This window comes from Tenrec ecaudatus, chromosome 10, assembly GCF_050624435.1.
Source record: "Tenrec ecaudatus isolate mTenEca1 chromosome 10, mTenEca1.hap1, whole genome shotgun sequence".
Lineage (NCBI taxonomy): Eukaryota > Metazoa > Chordata > Mammalia > Afrosoricida > Tenrecidae > Tenrec > Tenrec ecaudatus.
The window spans coordinates 158,022,959-158,043,718 of record NC_134539.1 but is presented as its reverse complement, the minus strand read 5'-3'; the positions used below and the strand labels follow the sequence as shown (position 1 = coordinate 158,043,718).

Here is a 20,760-nt window from a genome sequence, read left to right as displayed (position 1 = left end):
CGCAGACCCGGGTGCAAACAGCTCCAGGCGCACACGCTCCCAGGCAGCTGCCTGCTTCGTCTCGGGTGAAGAGCCAGCAGAGCTGGCAACAAGAGGACAGAGTACGGAGAAGACTCCTCCAGGCATTGCCCAGGGACCCCAGGGTCTGCAAGAGACGGAATAGACCCCAGGATCCAGCCTCGGCCTGTGACTCTTGGACAGAGAGACTGGCTGTACCCAGTGTGCCGATGGGCCTAGAGCTTCCTGAGGCCGGAGACAGCTGCTGCGGACGGTGCCGCACAGGCTGAGAGCTGGAGTTAGAGGAGCATTTTCAGAGGATGGAGCCCGACAGGAGGACGTTCAGGGGACTTAGCTCAGGAACGTTCACCGAAGGGCAGGGCGCGCGCACACACACACACACACACACACGCGTGCGCGCGCATGCAGGCTGATGCCGGATTCTGACCCCTGTTCCCTTACAGCAGACAGGTGTTTAGATCCTGATCCTGCATCACGCCCCCAGGAAATACCATTTCCTCTGGAGGTCCATCTCCATGTCTGAGGATTCTTTCCCATGCCCAACCCCATCTGCCCCCAGCCCAGGAGCTGGTAACTCTTCAGAGAAGCACAGAGCCTCCTCTTCTCCCAAACAGACCAATACCCAGGAGGGAGGGTTCCACAGACCTGATTTGCATGTTCCTACCCCCCGTAGAACTGTCCAGTCCATCAGGTGGGCCACAAGCACCTTATTCGCATAGCCCAACCCACTCATTCTACAGGCAGTACAAGCACCACCGGCTAGTCAGTTTGCAATAGCGGTCTCCTGCACCACATCTGATGCTAACAGGGGGTGCAGGGGGACCCCCGCGAGCTGGAGCTCAACAGGCCAGCCTGGACTTCCCAGGTCTCCCGGTTTCCTGCCTTCCGCGACAAGGGCAGCCTCACCACTGGCTGCTCCTGGAGTCAGTCCGTGGGCGGTTTACTGGCACGTCCTTCCGCCCTGGCTTCCCCATCCTGCCAGCTCTGGCAGGCTTACCTGTGTAATCAAACGCCTCTTCCCTTTCCTGACTGTTGCGTTTGTAATTTTGCTAAAATCTTTGTTTTTTCAGTAAAGGTCCTGTCAGATTGAGGCTTCGCTCCCTGATTCTGGGGGAGCTCCAGGTCTGTCTTCTCAGTCACCAGCAGGAATGCCATCGTCATCCGCAACTGCGGACATGCCGCTCTCCAGTACCCCCCAACTCCCTCACCCCGTAATTAAAGGGATTTACCAGGGAGTAACTCGCTGCTATAGTCAGGAGGCCCCTGCAGGGCAGAGCACAACTGCCCTGTGATTCCCGTGAGAGACTGCCCATGGGAGTGGAAAGTCCGTGTTTCTCCCGAGGAGCCGCTGGTGGGTTCCCTAGCAGCCCAACATGGAACCGCTTGGCCCGCCCAGAGGCTCCCCGGGAAGTTGAAAGGTGAACAGTCAGGGGGAGCAAATGGGGACCATCGCAGGTCGTCAGTGGCCTGTGCACAGCCTTGCAGCCAGGTGGTCCTCAGCTTTGGCTGCTCCAGGGGACAGGCAGTTTCCCAGTGACCTGGAGGCTGGGCTCACCGCCGCAGGCCTGTTGGCTTCTGGCTTCCTGGGCTGGCTGGCTCTTTGGAAGTCGGTCAGCAGGTCTGCAGGCAGACTCCACTGCCAGCTTTCTGTCTGTTCACTGTCTAGTGTTAACAGATCACACCACCCAGTTCTGACAGCTCCATATTTATAGCAAAGCTGAGCAACATAGAGACTGATCTTGCACGCGTGTGCACATGGCTCCAGCCCATAACCGCGCCCCCTGCCCCCCCATCCTTAGTAGCACCCCCGCTGAGCTACATTTGTTATTTAATGAGGTCTGATACTCTCTTGCTGATTCATGTTGGATTTCAACTGGCTCTCCCCCTCAGTCCTGCCTGTGGGGTTTTCAGAGAGACACCATTTCACAGGCCCAGCAGTACACTACCATGTACCTTAAATACCCCCCTTTTCACTCTCGCTTTCGTTTGTCTATTTGTTTGGTCAAAGTCCCTCTGGACTTTTGTAGCCACTGGGCACTCTCTGATCTCCCTGGTCTCCACTGGCCACCCTGCCCTGCAGCACTGGCAGGGGACCCTAGCACCACCTCCTCTCAGCTCTTCTCTCTCTGGTCAGGAGAGACCATGGCAGGTGGGTGGTGGGAAGCGAGCCCCACTTCACCCTGGGCTGGACGGGAGGGGCAGGCATCAGGGACAACTGCCCAGAACCCCATGGGAGATGGGGGAGACTCAGCTCAGACAGAGAGAGAGAGAGAGAGAGAGAGAGAGAGAGAGAGAGAGAGAGAGAGAGAGAGAAGAAAGAGGTGGAAGTTCTGAGGATTAGCAGGAACCGGAGAAGGAGGCTAGGAAGCAAAACACAGAGAAACACAAACAAAAGAGGCCGGCAACCCGCAGGGGACAGCTCAGTCCCAGGCCCCACCTGGAGGAAACTGATCCTGAGGGAGTTACAAACACCTTCAAAGGGAATTACTTCAAGGCGAGTGCTGTCTGGAGAAGAGGTGGGAAAGCACTTAAAAGAAGGCATAGAGCAAGAGGACAGAGACGAGGAGGAAATGTTAGGCAGATAGGCAGGGATGGGGTGCCCATTGACGCAAGCCCAAGAGAGCCAAGCACAAGAACAAAGGCCTAGTTCCTCCCACCCCCCACCCCCCCTCCCTGTGGGCATGGGTGGGCACTAATCCTGGATCGGCCCACCTGGGCCAGGTGAATTCAATCCAGCCAATGGGGTCGATCTGGGGCCGTCCACCACGCCTCCCCCTGGAATCCTTGAAAAGGCAGGAGCGAGAGGGAGGGAAAAGGAACTAGGGAGAGAACTTGAGAAAGAACTTGAGACAGGTCTTTTTTTTTGGAGGAAAACTTGGGAGAGAGATCTTTGCGTGACCTCGAGCAGTCTCTGCCAGGCTGCATGGTCAGAGGAATACTATGGGTGCCGCGTAAAATCTGAAGCTTCTTTTAACTCTCATTAGATTCCCTTGGATCACGAGCCAGGCTTCGGTGTGAATTCTTTCTCCTGCGGAGCCAAGGACCGAGGTGTAACTCTAGCCCGGAGAGAGAGATCTTACAGAAACAGTGTGTGTGTGTGTGTGTGTGTGTGTGTGTACACCCACCCCACCAGGAAAGAAGACACTGAGCTGGGGTCTTAAAGGCTTGAAGATAAACAAGCGGCCACCTAGCTCAGAAGCAACAAAGTCCACATGGAAGAACACACCAAACTGTGATTGCGTGGTCCCGAAGGGATCAATTATCAGGCATCAAAGAACAAAATAATCATATCATTGACTGCACACCTCCATGATAGGATCGCTGAAGACAAACAGATGCAAAAACAAATGTGGCGAAGAAAGCTGATGGTGCCGGGCTATCAAAAGAGATAGTGTCTGAGGTCTTAAAGGCTTGAAGGTGAACAAGCGGCCATCTAGCTCAGAAGCAACAAAGCCCACATGGAAGAAGCACACCAGCCTGTGCGATCACGAGGTGCCAAAGGGACCAGGTATAAGGCATCATGCAAAAAAAAAAAAAATATATATATATATATATACACACACACACCATAGTGAATGAAGGGGGAAGTGCAGAGTGGAGACCCAAAGCTCATTTGTCGGCCAATGGAGATCCCCTCATAGAGGGGTTTAGGAGACGAGATGGGTTAATTAGGGTGTGAGGTAGTACCGATAAAGAACACAGCTTTCCCCCAGATCCTGGATGCTTCCTCCCCCCAACTACCATGATCCGAATTCTACCCTGCAGGGCTGGATAGGGCAGAGGCTGTACACTGGTACATATGAGGGCTGGAGGTACAGGGAATCCAGGGTGGATGATACCTTCAGGACCAGGGGTGTGAGGGGGGATGCTGGGAGAATGGAGGGTGAGTGGGTTGGAAAGAGGAACTGATTACAAGGATCCACATGTGACCTCTTCCCTGGGAGATGGACGGCAGAGAAGGGGGCGAAGGGAGACATTGGATAGGGCAAGATATGGCAAAATAACAATCTATAAATTATCGAGGGCTCATGAGGGAGGGGGGAGCGGGGAGGGAGGGGAAAAAAAAGAGGACCTGATGCAAAGGGCTTAAGTGGAGAGCAAATGCATTGAAAATGATTAGGGAAAAGAATGTACGGATGTGCTTTATACAACTGATGTATGTCTATGTATGGATTGTGATAAGAGTTGTATGAGCCCCTAATAAAATGTAAAAAAAGAAGAAGACACTGAGAACAACTAGAAAACATAGCAGATGTGGAGAACAAAGACCAGCAGGGAGAAGCTGCTTCTGTAGCAGAAACCCTTCAATGTAACAATGTAACAGAGGATGCACAGGAAGATACTGTAGATACTGCAGAAGTTCGCTGTGTCCCTACACAAATAGAAGGGCCCATTTGCAGATGGAGAAGGCACACCTTGTTCCAGACACACACACAAAGGTTATGAAACAATTAACACGCAGGCATGCCCTGGCTGGGTTACTGAAATTCAAAGCTAAAGGATTACTTGGGCTTTGAAGCGGAAATGCCAGCCTCCTCAAGGAGATGGGCACCTGGCCAGGCCTGATCCTCCTCAGCCAAGGTCAACGCCAGGGAACGCAGCAGCTCTTGACAGAGAGTGATGTGGGGCAGCAGGCTGACACAGGCAGGCAAGAGAGGACCTGAAAGAAGCTTTCTTGGCGAACAGTTCCCCAGGAGGGCAAGGCAGGCGCCACCGAGTCGGCTCTGACCCATCTCGACCACATGCACAACACAAGGAAACACTGCCCAGCCCTGCGCCAGCCTCGTAATTGTCCGACACCTGAGTCCATGACTGCAGCAGCCACGGTGGCCGTCCATCACCTGGAGGGCCTACCTCTAGCTCCCCGTCCCTCCACTTCACCAAACAAGATGTCCTGCTCCGGGGACTGGGCTCTCCTGACAACACGTCCCAAGTACAGAAGACAAAGTCTCCCATCCTTGCCCCTGAGGAGCACTCTGGCCAAAATCCTTCCAAGTGTCATGAAATGGTGCCCCCCAAAACACATGTCAACGTTCTTGTCGCACCCCGTCGTCTGATAAGCCCTTGTTGGCTAAACGGGGTTTTTCTTGCAGATGCAATCTGTGAAGGGACAAGGCCAGGCGGACAGGGCAGCACAGCAGGATCAGTGTCCCGTGAGGTGCCTGGCACCTGGTGACCTGTCCTGCACAGCGTTCTCATGGGTGCATTCTGTGACGTAGACTTCAGGCCATTTTTCCAGGGCACCCAGGGGTGGGCTCGCTCTCTAACCTTTCCAGCACCTAGGTGTGCCCCTGCTTTTGCTTCCGACTCCTGGTGACCCGGTAAGATAGGGTAGGCCCCTGTGGTTTTCGGAGACTAAGTTTTGATGGGAGCAGAAAGCCTCACCTTTCTCCCCTGGAGCGGCTGGTGGATTTGAACTGCTGACCTTGCAGTTAGCAGACCAGTGGGTAACTCACTATGTCACCCAGGCTCCTCCCATTTTCTCTGCCTTTCCACCTGCATCCATTCTCCCTCCTCTGCGCCCCCTCTCGGAGAGATGCCACCCCAGCGGGGTCTCGCTGTGGTTTCGACTGGCACTTTCCCGGCGGCCACTGAGGGAAGTCTCTGGTGGTGAGCCACAGGCTGGGCTGCGAGCCACAGGGTCAGCAGTGTGAAAGCACTGGCTCTGGTCCAGTGACCGCCTTGGAAACCCGCCGGGGCGGTTCCAGCCTGCCCTCCAGGGCCGTGAGTGCGTGTGGACTTGGTGGCAGTGGGTGAGGTGACAATGACGCCGAGTGTCTTCCTGCACTTCTTGGCCGTTTGCAAGTTCTCTTCGGGGAAAGATCTGCTCAAGTTCCTGTGTTTCACGTGCTTGCCTTTTGCCGTGGCGTTTGGTGAGGTCTTTATATGCTCCGGACGGTAGGTGCATCCTTACCAGTGGTTGGGTTTACAGATACCCCGCCACTCTGCATTGGTCTGTCCACGCGCGTCAGAGTGGCCTGTGAGGCACCGATTTAATTCAAGGACCCTTTTGGCTGTGACTTGAGTGTAGGTTTACAGAGCAGATCCCCAGTTTTACCTTCCACAATTCAGACACGTTTTGCTCCCATGCCCCATTGCCACCCCTGCAACATGCTCACCCAGGCCCTCCCTCAGTTTTCACCTCCCACGCCTTCTTCTCTTCTGACCCTCTGAACTGGTCCCTGGGTCACTGCTGTCCTGGGGATGATTTGAAGGGGCTGAGGATTCTCACACGAGGTGAGCTCAGTCCCAGACCCAAAGGGTGACGAAGGGCCACCGTCTTGGGGGTCCCACAAGCTCTAGTTGACCAGTAAGCTCGGTCTCGTTGGTTCCACATTTTGCTGCCATTCCATCCATGACCTCCCACGCCAATCCTCTTCTCGTTTTTTCAAGACATACACCATTTATTGCGTCAAAGCACCACAGACGGTCTAATGGAATCATCTAGAGTCGACCATCCTGACACCTCTTGGACCTTCCTCATGAGTCCGCTGAGCCGTCCCTCTTTCCGAAACACTGAGCCCGCCCCAGACTTTTCAGATGTCCTTGTTTTTACTGTCACGGCTCGCTGAAATAAATACAACGTCCAATGTCCTTTCCTTCAAGAATTAGCTCATCAAAAAAAGAAAAGAATTCGTTCATCTTTCTGGGCGTGAGAAACGGAACAACACCTGTCCCCATGTGGACCCTCCGGATGTATTTTTCACCCAAGAAGTTACAGCTTTCAAGAGACCCATTCTCCTGAACAACTACGTCGGTGGGCACGTGGGCACCCCACCCTCCTCTTGCATCAAAGCCCAGGGGCCCACTGGGGTCATGCTCTGGACACAAATGACGACAGAGAGGGCGAGCTGTGGCCAGTCCTTTCTAGTTCCCCACAGGTGTCAGCATGAAGCCTCTTCTCTTTCTTTCCAGGGAGACTGAGTTCCACGTTGATGCAATTGAAGTCCCTCCGCAGGTTCCTCTGGGCCCTTCACGATGATGGGGCACCCCTTCAGGGAAATGTCCACACTCCCTGGGATGTCACGGCCGGTGCCGAGAATGGTCTTCATTCTCGCAGGAGATGCGGCAAAATCTGATCCTTTTCAGAGCACAGCGATTGGTGGTGGCATCATCTCGTTCTTCTGTCTTGGTGTGGTCCCCTGCCCGCTGCACTGTGCTTTCATGGGTCTGTCTACCTTCTTGGTTCTTCTACCCTCTGGAGGGCGCCAGACTAACCGTTGCCCTGAGGCTGCCACTCAGGAATTTTGGAGTAGGTTGTAGCACATTATAAACAGTCTGCCAATTGCCCTGGGTGTCCCCTGGGATCCACTCAGTGTTGACGAGGTCCGGTTATCTAGTTTGCTGTTGCTGTGTGTTTGGTGGGCTAGCTAAGACTCCATTGCCGACCTCAGGGTCTCCGAGACGTGCCCCCGTTCTCCCGCAGCTTCATGCTCTGGGCTCTTGCATTTAGGGCCAGATCTACAGCCCATGTTTTGAGTTAGTATTTGGTCCGAGGCTGGGGGGTTGAGGTGAGGGGGGTGGTGGTGGTGGGTGGAGGATGGTGGTGTTTGTCCAACTGCTTTTGCATGTGAAGGTCCAGTTCTCCCAGCATGTGTGCCCCATTCCCCAATGGATTGTCTTGGCATGCTTGTTGACATTTCTCCAGGCTTTAAAAGCAGAGTTATTGTGTAACGGCATTCCTTTGGGGAAAAGAGAAAAGGCAGAGGAGTGAATTGCTCGGGCTTGCATTTCCAGGCTGGCTCTGGACTGTCCCATAGGTTTCTGTCCTCAAGGCCGTGGAAGAGTGGGCTGAAGCCCAGGACCCTGCTGAGGACCGAGGGGCTGCTAGGAGGCCTGGTGCAGCTGCGATTCAATGCTCAGCTTCCAACCCACCCGCCACAGTGCAGAGGGCAGTGGCAGTCTGCTCAGCCTTAGAAACCTTGCGGGGCAGTTCTATGCAGCCATGCCAGGCCCCTGCCAGGTGGGACCCACCATAGGTGGCTCAGGGGTTGTTGGCACCATTGTTTTAACCAATCTTAACATGGCTTTCAGGACAGGCAATGAAGAGGGTGAGCTGGTATGTCAGCTCCCGGGGTTGATGGGGAACCTGCCCACTCTTCTAGTACCCTCACTTATCCTAGAAGGGCAGAGCTTGTGTGTGTGTGTGTGTGTGTATGCATATATATGTGTGTATGGGGGTGGTGGGCTGGCAACTCCTCCACATGGAGTGCCTCTGCGTAACAATTCCTGCTTCCACATACATGACTATCCTTTTCCTGGTGCCTCAGGAGCTGGGTGCCCCTCCCTCATTGTCTGCCCTGCCTTAGGCCATGCCAGGTCCATCTCTTCAAACCAGACCAGGCGCTTGTTGGCTAGAGTCTTGGGTACCAATTGGTGTGATGCACAGGCTGGGCTGGCCACAGGGAGAGCACGGCTAGCCCCCAGTGGGGTGAGATGTGGCCAGCATCAAAGCTGGTTTGCTGCCAGGCTGCTGGGAGTGTGGGGAGAGGTTCCTGGGGCCCAATTGGGGCAGCTGACTTCCTGGTCACACCCTGTTCTGAGCTTGGTTGCCTGCCAGCTTGTCTGCCCTGTGGGACATGCCCCAGGCTGGTATCCAGGCTGAGAAGCAGGACAGTGCGGGTTGCAGCAGGCCTGCATGGGCTCCTTCTGGCTAGGGGGCCGGCTAGACTCGGCGCCTGTGGTCATCGCTACACACTCCAACTCCCGCCCTGCCTGAGATCTGGGTCTAGGCGTCCAAGCCTCCCGTTGCTTCCTGTCTGACCACAGGAACCCCCTCCCATCCCTGGACAGCCTTCTGGATCCGCCCTGACCAGCGTGCTGGCTCAGAGGACCAAATCCACACCTCCTACGGGGTCAGGCTTACAACCACACTGGGGTTGCTCCTGGCCCCTTCCAGACCTAGGGGCACAGGGGCACCAGGCCTGGCTTTGTGGGGAGGACCCCAAGGGGCTGGGGTCGACAAAGCTCAGTGCTAAGGAAACCAGCAATGCAAGCACCGGGCAGATCTGCTGCCCAGACCCCTTTAGAGTGTTGAAGAGAAGGTATGCTACTTCAGTAACTAAACTGCACTTAACACAAGCCACACGCTTTCTCTTGTCTCATGCAGGGCAATTGAGCTGGTTCTGACCCAGAGTGCAAACAGAATGAAACTCTGCCAGGTCCTGTGCCAGCCTCACAACTGTCGCTCAGTGGTGTGGCGTCAGCATGAGCTACGTCCCGGAGTTTGCAGCTCTGAGAGGGGTTTTCTCAACAACGGGCGGTGCCAGAGTGCAGGGCTGGCTCCAGGGGTACTTCCCATGGTCAGCCCCGAGGAGGAGCCCCTGCAGGGGCTGGCAAGCCCTCCCAGCAGGGTCGGTCACCCCAGCATGTCCACCACCCACCGCGAGCTGCCATCACCCTAGCCCCGCCCCACTCCTGCCCAGGGGGAGACTTCTCCGGCTCTGGGGCCGGGCCCCTGCACTGGACTGCCTTTTGGAGTACAGCAGGGTTCTGGTCTGTGGGCCGATGAGGAGCCCTCGGCCCCGAGAGAGAGACACACAGGGGAAGGGGGCTGGTCCTCCTCATCTTTAATGGTGTTCTGACAGAGGCCGCACCAGGGACCCTTCCTGGGTGGGGTCACAATCCGAGGGGGCTCAGCAAGCAAGCAGGAAGAACCCACGAGGTTGGCTGGACAGCCCAGGTGTGGAGTGGGGTGACCACCTCAGTACAGAAGGGTCCCAGGCACCTGGGAGAAAGGACTCAGCCCATCCCTGAAGACACAGGTGGCAGGTGCCCGAGGTTGGCAGAACTCACCTAGTTAAAGCCATGTTGGGTTGGGGGTAGGGTGGGGGAATGCTGGTGCAGGAGACCACGCCAAGGCTGGATTGGGGGCCCTCGGTGTCCCTTCTGCTTGAGTCCAGCTCAAGGGAACCCCAGCCTGAGGACCTGGGTTCCCTACATCCCTCCACCAATGCAGCTAGAAGCCTGCAGAGCTGTGGACTCTGAGCAGCTGCTCAGTGAAGAAGCAGACTGAGGGCAAGGGAGTGATCAGCAGCCATGGGGACACGAGGCAGGTGGCCAGCCAAAGCCTGCGATGGCCCACCGCATCGTGAGGGCAAGTAGCAGTGTGAGTGTGTGCTTCGACCTGCCGCCAGCTGGGGGTCAAGCCTTGCCCTCCTGGGTCTGTGTCCTAAGAGAAGCCAACAGGGGTGAAGGCGGTGCCCAGGGGGCAGCACAGAAGGGGTAGTGGAGGGGACCTTGTGGGAGCTCAGTGCAGGTGTTCAGTGGCAGTGGCAGGACTGCATGGGGAAAAGGGTCACAGGGTTGAGCTGGGGTAGGTGTGGTGGTCCCGGACTGGGAGAAGGGCGTGGGCAGGGCCCTGCTGGACCCCGCCGCGCTCTTTGGGTGGAAGGGCCCCTGCGCATATCAGGCCGGCGCGCGGATGCCGAAGTGTGTGCGCAGCTGCTCCAGGAAGAGGAAGGTGAGCACGGTGTGCGGCACCAGGCGGACGCCGGCGGGCAGAAGGCCCTGCGGACATCGGGGAGGGTGAGCAGGACCGACGCATGCGCTTGAGGCACCACTGGGATGCCATGCCGCCACGCGCGACCACGCCCACCTTGTAGAAGGCCAAGGGTCCCAGCTTGGCGGTCTCCTTGGCGCAGTGGAAAACACCCTGTGAACAGCAGTGGGCAGCGTGGGGTTGAGTGGAGGCCCGAGCGCCCAGCGCTCCCATTGCTGGCTCGACTTGTTCCCCAGAACCCGGCTGGGAACCCTCTGTTTTGGTTGTTGAGTTAATTTTAAAAGAAAGCCTTTCAGACAAGGCAAAGGCCACTGCTGCGAGGAGCCCTCGGGGTCCCCCAACCCCATCGCAAGAGGTCCCCCTTCCCCTAAGCCACTCCCTCACAGCCCGGCCCCGCCCATGCCCCGCCCACACACCTGGTACTCGCCCTTGGAATTCATCAGGCGGGTCTTGAGCACATCCAGGGGCTGGCACAGGAAGGTGGCGCACCCGCCCTAGGGGGGAAGGGGCTCTTCATCAACTGGCCTGGGGTGTGGGCAACAAGGGGGCCTGTACTAGCCTGGGTGCTACCTACCCACAGGCTCCTCCCCCACCCCCAGACCCCAGTCTCTGCTGGCACCTCCAGATCCTACTACAGTGCAGCCCTCCCAGCTCACCGCCACAAAGCTGGAGACAAAGTGGGTGAAGATATTGTCCGAGAGGTAGCCAGTGGAGAGGACCAGCTGCTTGGCCTGGTCATAGCAGGAGAGCTGGGAGATGGAAGGGGCAGTCAGGCTCATGGAGGGGTCCCCAGAGAAATGACCCACCCGGCAGCGACTGAACACTGCAAGGGTCACATGGCCGGCATGGACTCTGAGGCCCGGGAGTGAGGGACATAGTGCCAGGCCCCTCTCACCCATCTGGAGCAGCAGGTGGTCCCCAGGAGGAGTCTAGCACCCCCGCCCCCACCCTACCCAGTACCCTCCTGCGTGTTGGAGACGGGGTTCTTGGGGGCTGAGGCTCTGCACGGAGCGCTACCTGGCCCACGGTGACGAGGGCCCCTCGACTGGAGGCCATGGTGGCTCCTGAGAACAGCTTCCTGAGACCCTCTGAGGAAGAAGGGGTGGTCAGGCAAGGGATCCCCAGTACCCCCAAGACATATCCCCATGTACCTTGTACAATCCCCGACATCCCATCAGGAAAGGCAGGTCCTCTCACCATGCCGGGCCACCCGGTACAGGCCGTCCAGCGCGTGGGCGTAGCTATTGGGGCAGAACAGGCCATCAGGGCTCCTGCCACCAGCCCCCACGTCTCCAGAAGCCCACTCTGCCTGCTTGCCAAAGTCTGAGCCCCCAAGGGTCATCCCAGTGAAGATCCCATCCAGGGCACCTCCCACAACGATTGTGGAGAGACCAGGTGACACCTCAAGTTATTCCAGGACCGAGTGCCTGAACTCGTTGCCCACGGCTCCAGACCCTAACACCACCACCACCACCACCATCCCGCCCCTGCCACTGACCTCACCTGCTACATGGCCTAAGTCCTAATTGGCTTGGGCAGAGCAGCTTAGGGGTCTGTCTGCTGCACCCAGGAATCCCCAATTGGCTGTGACCCTCTCACAGAACCACACTGCACAATCCAGGTGGTGTCTGTCCCCCTCACATAGTCCTGGGCCCAGCCCCCCGCCACTCCCCGGGTGACACCTGTTCCCCTCACGGAGGCCCAGGCCCGGGCCCCTAAGAGGAGCCATGCTCACTTGCGACGCTGGCTGGCCGGCAGCTTCATGTCATTCTGCATCCTGGAACAGACAGAGGGCGAAGAAGGGGTGGGGGTCAGAGGGCTGCTGGCTGTGCACATGCTTCCCCCAGGCTCCAGCAAGCCGGCTCTCCGGGGGCATGCGCAGGCCCCCAGGCACAGGGCACAAGCAGACCACCAGCTGTGCTCAGGGCACCCTTCCACAGTCGGGATTCCTGGGTCCCACGGAGGGAGGGAAACTTGGACAAATGGACAGGACAGAGCCCGAGGATCTTGACCAGGGTGGGGTGCGTCACTGACCTGACATTGACCATGTCTGCAGGGGTCCCCACAAAGCCGCCGGTGAAACCTTGGACAATACAACCCACACAATCAAACCTGGCAGTAGCCTCCCCCCCTGAGTCCCCGTGCCCTCCCGCCTGGCTCACCGCCAATGGCTCCCAGCAGCACCTTCTGGTAGAAGGGCGGGGGGCCCTGGGTGCCCTTGGACATGCGGTCCCGCACGGTCTCGTAGATGGCGAAGCGGGTCAGTGAATAGGTCATCTGTGGGGGCATCCAGCTCAGGGCGGCTGGCACAGGACCCCTCGCCCCTCCTTACCCTCACCAGTGCTACAGCCCACCCTTGAAACCGTCCACGCCCACTGGTGCCGCGCCCGCACCTGTCTGAGGAGGGAGGCACTGAGACCGTTGTAGAGTGCCAGGATGCCGTCGGAGCGCACCACGCGCAGCGCCATGCCCGTCATGCGCAGCTTCACTTCCTGCTGTGTCTGCAAGTGCACCTGCAGCAGGGGCGCCTGGTGTATGAGTGCCCGCTCAGAGCCCTGAGCCCACCCTCCTCCCACGCTGGCCACAGGTGACCCACAACACTCTGCAGGTGACTGGGTCTCCAGGGGCCAGGGGACTATCTCGGGGACAGGCTGCGGTTACCCAGTGATAGCAGGCCGGACCCCAGCCTCTGAGCAGCGCCCCACACCCCACTCGTTAGCGGTGACCCCAGGCCTATGCTGTAGAAATGAGCACCGCAAGAGGGGCACTCCAGGAGGGGAAGGGAGGCCGGAGTGGAGGGGTGGGGGTCTGCTGGGCTGGCCTGGGCTTAAGTGCAGGGCTGGGAAGGGAGAGCCGGGAGGTAAGGGCAGGCCAGCTGCAATCTGCCAACTCCAGGCAATCACGGCTCACAGCACCGTTCCCACCCCATGGTCAGACGCCCCACCCGGGAGGGAACAGCCACTGGGCCAAGAGGGCAGAGGTTAGAGGAGGCTTCTGGCTGGGATTGCAGCACCCGGCCCCCACCCTGGCTCCCTGGCAGCTGGGAGGGCACACAGTGCAAACGGCTTCCCAGATGCCTGGATGAACTGTCAGGGTTGGGGGCAGCAGTCTTGAGGGCTGCAGGCAGAACGCCAGGGCGCCCTATGCAGCCGCAGCAGGCTTGGTGGGAGGGGAAAGTGGCCCCCAAGGCAGGGTGGCCAAGCAGGTGCTGGCTGCTGTCCAGTCTGTCATAATTGGCTCAGAGGATGGGGCCAGGTCCTGGGCACAGAGGAGGGTGAGGGGCTTTAGGGGGCGCTCAAATGGTCAGAAGGAGTGCTGGTGAACATGGAAAGAGAGCAGCCGGCTTTGCCCCTGGCTGCCCCTACCCCTCCCCAACCACAGTGCCTCAGGGCAGGGAGAGAGTGGGCAGTGATACCCAGCAGGGCCTTGGACAATGGACAACTGCTGGTGAGTCCGCATCACAGCTGGTCCAGTGTGAACACGGCCACCCGGTCACAGTTTCCACCTTCCCTGCAGGAACCCCACCATTGGCAGTCGGGGGGAGATGTGGAGGAGGCAAGAGAATAAGCCAGGCGAGGCGAGGCCCCTCCTTTCAGCACCCAGCTCCTGCCATCCAGGAACCCTCCCCACCCCCCCACCCCCGCCCCGACCTCCCAGCCCTCGGCCTAGAGCAGGGGCAGTCTTCAGCATTGCCACCACCCACCCCTGTGGTGTGGCCCTGTACCTGGTGGCTGGCCAGCCTGTCAATCAGAAAAGCTAATCTCTCCAATTCACCTCTGACTCATGACAGCTGTGTGTGTAAGCGCGAGAGAGAAAGGAGCGAGAGGAATGGTCTTCGGGACCTCCCGGTGGGTTTCAACTCCTGCCGAGGGAGGCAGCAGAGCCCCCATCTGAAGCAGGCTGCTGAGAGGTTGCCCTGGGCAGGGATGGGCCTGGGTCAGCTACCGGTCAGGCCTCCCAGGAAGAGCCGGGTGTGGGTAGTTGGGGGTGGACTCCCACTGACCACAGTCCAGGGCAAAGGGGGGCAGGCTGCCCTGCAGGACTTTGCTCTGTTCAGAACCGCAGGCCTCAGCCCTTGTTGTAAGAGACCAGAAAACGGCTCCCTGGGGCTGGGAGACAAGGGAAGTTCTGTCTTGTTTTGCCACGTGCGCATTTTTTCCCTTAAAAAAAAAAAAAGCTCCAAAAGTTAAGGCGGGCTGTGGGGGTGGGGTGTCTAGGCTCACGGGGAGTTCAGGTCCGGAGGCCCCTGGCTGCCCACTGTCGCACAGGTAGTGGGGCGCACACCTAGGGCTGGAATCCAGAGGCTGCGCGGACTCGGCCGTCACCTGCAGACGCGGCTAAGGCCTGGCCCCTTCGCGCCCAGCATTCCTGCACCCGGGCGGGCAGAGCCTGGGTTCGCCCGCCCACCCGCTTCCAGCTCCGGCGGGAGGTGTGTGTCTCCAGGAGCTTGGGACGCAGCCCTCCGCGAGGTCGTGGGGCATGGGGCAGGGGCGGCGAGGGCAGCGTGGACGTCCCCGCCTTGGTTCATCGCGGGCAGGGCTGCAGAAGGTGCCCGGGTTCCCGTCCAACCCCGCGGCCTCACCTTGAGCAGGTCCAGCGGGTGAGTGCAGCAGGCGGCCCCGCAGGAAGCCAGGCCCCCGAAGTACCAGCGTGACACGCGCACCTCGGATGCCATGGCCGGCACGGTGCCCGCCGGGTGCTGAGTGCGCCCGGAGCCGCTGCCGGTGCCTGCCTCCGGTTCCACGCCGCCTTCAAAGAGCGGCCAATGCGCCCGCGCAGGCTTGGGGGGCAGGGCCCCAGCAGACCCCGCCCCGAGCCGGGCGGGCCCCATGCTTTAAAGGGGCCGCGGCCGGAGCTGAAGGGCCCCACCTGACATTGCAGGTACCCCACCGCGCCCAAGTAGCATGCAGCCTGCGGAGAAGCTGCTGCGTGGGGGACCCCAAGCATTGTGGAGACTTGGGTCGTCTGGCCACCCAACGCTTAGACCACCGCTGCAAATGTCACAGCGAGTAATGTGAGCGACTCTCTCCCGTGTCTGCCCCGTCCCTCCCTCCGAGGCGGATGAGGCCCGTGTCCGTGGCTGGACATTGCTTCCTCAGCCTCCACGAGATGCTCAGCTCCGTGCCAGGCAGTAGCTGAGGGTGGGCTTCTCAAAAGCCCTGTGGACACACTATCCCACTCCACAGGCTGTCACCTTCCAGCCAGGCCAGCCTCAAGCAAACACAATCAGGCAGTGGCCTGGAAGGGTCCCCAGAGACCCTCCAAAAGCACTAGGGTCCTAGGAGGGGCATGTCCCCTTCCTGGGCGGAACTGTTCCTTCCCCCTAGGGTTAATCAGTGTACCCTAACAAACAAGGAAGTAACTGCAGGTGACCTAAGTCCCCAAAGCCACTTGGAGCAGCACTGTGGGGGCTGGGTGCTCTGAGGGGTGGCTGTGGAGCACACAGGCTGTGTGCTCCACACAGGGAGGCTATGCCAATGTGGAGGCTGAGGTGCATGTATGTGCAGGTACAGACTGCAGCAGGGCAGAGTAGGGGAAAATGGAAGCTGCTGCCCGCAGACGGGGTGGGGGTGGGGGCCTGGAGACGAGGTCTTCACTAAATACACAAGGAATCCCGAGCCCCATCCCCTTCCGTTGGTGAACTCAGGGTGGTTGCAGTTCCTCACTGCAGGGCCTTGTGCCCAGGGAGCCTGTCGCCTCCAGCCAAGCGCCCGTCACAGGCTGTAGCTCATCCAGCTCTGCTCACTGGCTGGGTGGGGCTGCAGAGCCACCAGGAAGGGCAGAGTCCAGGACAGGAGGTACAGAGTGCAGCACTGCCTAGCACCTGCAGCCTAGGGCTGGCCAACACTGCTACCAGGAAAGGGCAGGAGCAGGTGGGAGCTGGGTGTCTTCGGAGAACCAGGTCAAGTCGTGTCACACTGTGAGCCCTGGGGCAAGAGAGGGCACGGATTTCCGGTTCTTTGAGGTGTTGGTGGAGCAGGTCCAGGGCACCATCAGTGTTAGAAACTGGAGTGGGCAGTTACCCGGTCCCGGCTTCTGGGAAGCCATGTTGAGTGGCCAGGTTGGAAGCTACCCAGGGAGGAGTCTACCAGTCACCTCCCACCCTGATGAAGGCTCCCAGGTACTGGTTCCACAATGGAGTTGCAAAGCCACACTGGTAACTGACCACTACGGATTCTGCCCAAGGACCCCTTGGATCTCTGGTGACCCAGTTGCAGCCACGGGCTCCCTGGGCAGGTGGGGATGCCAGTCAATAGGTGTCAGACTGCTAGCCCACTACGGCAACACAGCGCCGCCTGCTGGTCTCCCTCACAGCCAGGCCTGGGAAGATCCTGCTGGAGGTGGGTCTTCCTGCTGGAGGCCCCTGCCCCTCTAAAGCCAGTGTAGCATCTTGTTTTGAACCACAGCATTGGCTGGGCTGCTGGCCTCCCATACACAAGATGCAGGGCTGCGCTCTCGCCCTCCCCTCCACACCCCACTGGCTGTGCTGTGGGCCCCCCTGGCCAGGCAAGTTGTACCTCCTACTCCTCAGACACCCCGCGGGTGCCCCCCCGGGTGTCACCCCCCACCGCCTCCAGTGAAGTCCTGGTGTGTGACCACGTGGGGAAAGGGCCTGCCCAGAGCCCTTGCCCACCCACACACCCCACCCTCAGCCTGGGCTGGCCCAGCCCTGAGACGGCACGTTCCAGAGCACACGACCTGCACCCTTGGAGTCTCCACAGTGTATTTCCTGCTGGCAGGCAGGCCATGGGAGCCGCTCTGTGACTGGTGGACGTCAAGTCCTCTCCCCGGGGCCCGCAGGGGCAGCCGCCGCCGGCCCGCCCCGCAGGTCCGCCCCTCCCTCCCAAATGGAGGTGGGCTGGCAGCCAGTGCCACGAGTCCATGCTGCAGTCCCGGGCCCCCGCCTTGCCAGGCACCGGGCAAGCCTCTGGGGCCACAGCCCCTGCAGTCCTCGGATCCCGGTTACTCCAGCACCACAGTGCCACCCACTGCCTCCAGTGCCGCCTTGATCTTCTCCGCCTCAGCCTTGGCCACATTGGCTTTGATCTCCTGGGGCAAGGTCTCCACCAGCTTCTTGGCCTGTGAGGAGAGAAGACGGTCAGGCGCGGGACCCAGCTTGCTCACTTGCCACAACAGGTGGAGCCCTGTGCAGCCTCACCTGCACCAGGTTGATGCCCTGGACATAGCTCTTGATTTCCTTGATGAGTTTCACTTTGTCCACAGGCTTGGCCTCGGTCAGGCGGACAGTGAAGTGCGTCTGCTCCTTCTGCTTAGGGATGTCCTCCTCAGCCTCCTGTGGAGGGACGGGACAGGATGAAAAGGCAGGAAGGGAGGGTGAGGTACTAAAGTGCCCAAATCACACAGCCTCGCACACCCACCCCCAGAGGCAGGGGCTGGAGGCAGATGCCAGCTGGGCTGACCCTGCACCAGCCTATCACAGGCCTCCCACAGAGCTGACCCTCCTCCAGGGTCCCTCCCAGTCCTTAGGAGGCCACCACGCAGAAATGGTCAGAAGAGATCACTCGGTCAGGCCTGGGCTTCCTCATCCAAAACTCAAGTGTGTCTCAGCGGTCACTCTCCCAGGGGCAGGGAAAGGCAGCAGACATGAGACCACCTAATCACAGTGCCACTGAGTGGGAGGGGGGTGGGGAGGACATGTGTCCTGACTGCCCAGGGCAGACCTGGCTTGAGCCTGGAGCCAATGTTAAGAGCGAAAGCCCCTGTTTTCCAAGTGCCCCAGCTTGGAGAAAAAGTGTTCAGTACCCTGCCCTCCTCTCCAGAACGCAAAGGTCCTGTTCAGTGGGTGTCAGGAAACCCCTTCCATTCTGGATCCCCACACTCCAGCAGGTGATGGTGGGGGGAAGGGAGGTGGTCTCAATGAAGAGACCAGAGACCAAACATGCCCTGCCTGCTGGAGGATGAACAAAGTCCAGGCTGGTCAGGGCAGGCTGCCAGTCCCCCGGCAGTGCTCTGCACTGACAAGTATGCAGCAGCAGCAGCACACTGGAAAAATGGCAGGCGAGGGCTTGGCCTGGGCTCAGCGGGAGCCTTAAAGGACAGATGGAAACCCAACAAGCCCAGACGAGGGCAGCAACCAGGTGACGGGTATTCACTTGAAGATGAAAGTTGAGACTTCAAAACCAAATGAAACTTGAACGAGGGGCTTCAAGTTGGGAGCCATGCTGCCCTGGTGCTCGTGTCCCTGTTCCCCTTGTTCCCTGGCCCCAGTGGGCAGGGCTGGCAGCCCCTTCTGTCTCCCTAGCATAGCGGAACTCCAGTGGCTGGCCTGTTCTCGCCTTTTGGCTGCAAGCACCTTGCATCAATTGCAGGCAGGTCGTGCCCTCAGAGGGGCACACTGCTCACCCTGATCTGTCAGCCTCCTGCCCCCTCTCCATCAGGCCCTTCCTTCAAAGCCCTGGCCGGCTCTCCAGAAACCATCCATCCTGCCATCAACTGCCCCTTCAGTCCCTGGCTTCCGCTGGGGGGCCGTCTGAGCGTGAGGAGGGAGCATGGGGGGTGGGGGACAAGGCACCGGGTTGCTTGATGCTGGGACAGGCTGCAGCCTGAGGTAGCAGGAAGCTCTCACCTCAGGAGCTGCTGCGGCAGGGGCGGCCCCAGGCATCACACCTGTGGGCATCAGCCCAACATCTTGGATCTTCAGTGTTTTCTGCGGGGCAGAGAGGGGCAGCATCAGGAGCTGGGGCCATCCCGAGTGCTGAGGGCAAACCGACAGGGGCCCCAGCCGGCCCGCCCTTGCTACCTTCAGGAGCTCGTTGAGGTCAGAGATCTCCAGGAGCGTGAGGCTGGCGATGTCCTGGACCAGCTGCTGGATCTTGGGGGGGTACTCCTTGGGGGCGTTATCCAGAGGGGCACCGGCCAGCGCCTCCGCCCTGAGGTGGCTGGTGCTCCTCATCTGGCGAGTGGCACAGATGGCAGGCCCTTGTGACCTACACCATTCAGAGAGCCGGTCAGTCAAGTCCGACAGCAGAGCCCCCCATGACTCACCAGACCACTGGGTCCTGACCCGGGGTTCCTGACGTCAGGGACCACAGCAATAATAATAGGGGATTCCACAAGTCGTTAAATCCTTCAGCTCCCCAAACCCACAGCCACCCTACAGGGCAGAGTGAAACGGCTCCTCAGGGTTTGCAGCATGGAGCATCTTCCTAGAGACGTCCCCTGCCACATCTTTCTGCGGGGATGGGCTGGTAGGCTCGAGCTTCCCCTTTTCGGTTAGCTACCTTCCAAGTGCCCTAGAAATCCTAGTATTCGCATTTGCAAGCTTTAAGCTTCCGGTTTGTATGGGGCGCTGCAGACGGGGCGAAATCCGTGCCTTAGGGGCACGCTGCGGCACCAAACTTTACACGGACCCAGGCCATTGCTGGGTGCACAAGCCCGGTTCCGCAGAGGGTACCCTCCACGCCCTGGACTGCAGAGGAAACTGAGGCCGGAAGATGGGCAGAGCCTCGGCCAAGGTCACCGGGGGCAGGGTCCGAGCGACCCCGCACCGGCTGCAGCCTCGCGGCCCCCAGCTTACTCGGCGGCCCACTCGAGAGAAGGGAAGGCATGGGACAGACCACAAGACCCCATACCCCGAGAGGGTCCCGCAAGGCCCGGTCTGGGCCCCCTTCAGGGTGCTCGCTCGCCGCCCCCCACCCGCCTCCCCAGGGACCTGAGCCCCTCGGTGCCCGGCTGCCCTGGTCCTGGCCTGCGCCGCCCCACCTGGCCCGCCTTTCGCTGCCCCGGCGCCCCAACAGCCGCAGTTGCGGCCCGTCGTACCTGGCGAGGCGGAACGCGGCGCCCCGGAGCCCGAGACACAGCCCCCACAGGGGGCGAGCGGCCGCCGGCAGCATCGGTGCGCGGGCTGGAAGGTCACACGCGGCTTCACCGAGGAGGACGCTCTAGCCTCCAGGATCGAGCATGCGAGCTGGGGAGGGACACTCTAGCCAACAAGGACACAGAGTCCGCGCTGGAAAAGGACGCTCTAGCCGCTGAGGTGATCGAGTGCGAGCTGGGGAGGGACGCTCTAGCCGCGCCTGCGCTCGCCTCCTCTCAGGCCCCGCGTTTACCCACAAGGCGGCGCGGCGCGCAGGCGCGTCCCTGGGGGCCAGCGCTTAGGGGAGGCTTGCTTTAAGGACCTGCGCTCCCGCGGACGCTTCCTGGCGCTGTAGGAGGGTTTTCTCAGGAGGGACCCGTGTATTTTTACGGAGCCCCCTCCCTAACTTGCGCCGCGTCCTCGA

At 59.8% G+C, this 20,760-nt stretch overlaps 2 protein-coding genes across 2 annotated transcripts; both read right to left on the bottom strand.

Annotated features, from left to right (window-relative positions):
• Positions 1–9,563: 9,563 nt before the first annotated feature.
• On the bottom strand, positions 9,564–15,297 carry SLC25A10 (solute carrier family 25 member 10). The gene is made up of 11 exons (XM_075562366.1): positions 15,102–15,297; positions 12,913–13,032; positions 12,682–12,796; positions 12,554–12,602; positions 12,255–12,296; positions 11,717–11,760; positions 11,537–11,607; positions 11,176–11,268; positions 10,936–11,013; positions 10,616–10,672; positions 9,564–10,527 (listed from the first exon to the last, which is right to left on the bottom strand). The coding sequence occupies exons 1-11, from the start codon at positions 15,192–15,194 to the stop codon at positions 10,426–10,428; spliced, it is 864 nt and encodes a 287-aa protein (XP_075418481.1). The 5' UTR covers positions 15,195–15,297; the 3' UTR covers positions 9,564–10,425.
• Positions 15,298–17,226: 1,929 nt separating this feature from the next.
• MRPL12 (mitochondrial ribosomal protein L12) lies at positions 17,227–20,482 on the bottom strand. The gene is made up of 5 exons (XM_075559472.1): positions 20,300–20,482; positions 19,281–19,467; positions 19,107–19,187; positions 17,679–17,813; positions 17,227–17,599 (listed from the first exon to the last, which is right to left on the bottom strand). Exons 1-5 carry the CDS (start codon positions 20,371–20,373, stop codon positions 17,483–17,485), a joined length of 594 nt encoding a protein of 197 aa, XP_075415587.1. The 5' UTR covers positions 20,374–20,482; the 3' UTR covers positions 17,227–17,482.
• Between the last annotated feature and the right edge of the window lie 278 nt (positions 20,483–20,760).

Bases quoted from the DNA above. Each gene is read 5' to 3' on its own strand.
- MRPL12 (XM_075559472.1), bottom strand. From the start codon at position 20,373: ATGCTGCCGGCGGCCGCTCGCCCCCTGTGGGGGCTGTGTCTCGGGCTC. The intron at 19,468-20,299 runs GTACGACGGGCC...TGAATGGTGTAG, and splicing joins GCCGCGTTCCGCCTCGCCAG to GTCACAAGGGCCTGCCATCT. The intron at 19,188-19,280 runs GTAGCAAGGGCG...TCTGCCCCGCAG, and splicing joins ACCTCAACGAGCTCCTGAAG to AAAACACTGAAGATCCAAGA.
- SLC25A10 (XM_075562366.1), bottom strand. From the start codon at position 15,194: ATGGCATCCGAGGTGCGCGTGTCACGCTGGTACTTCGGGGGCCTGGCT. The intron at 11,761-12,254 runs GTGAGCATGGCT...CTGCCCCAATAG, and splicing joins CCGGCCAGCCAGCGTCGCAA to CTACGCCCACGCGCTGGACG. The intron at 11,608-11,716 runs GTGAGAGGACCT...CTTCTTCCTCAG, and splicing joins GTACCGGGTGGCCCGGCATG to AGGGTCTCAGGAAGCTGTTC.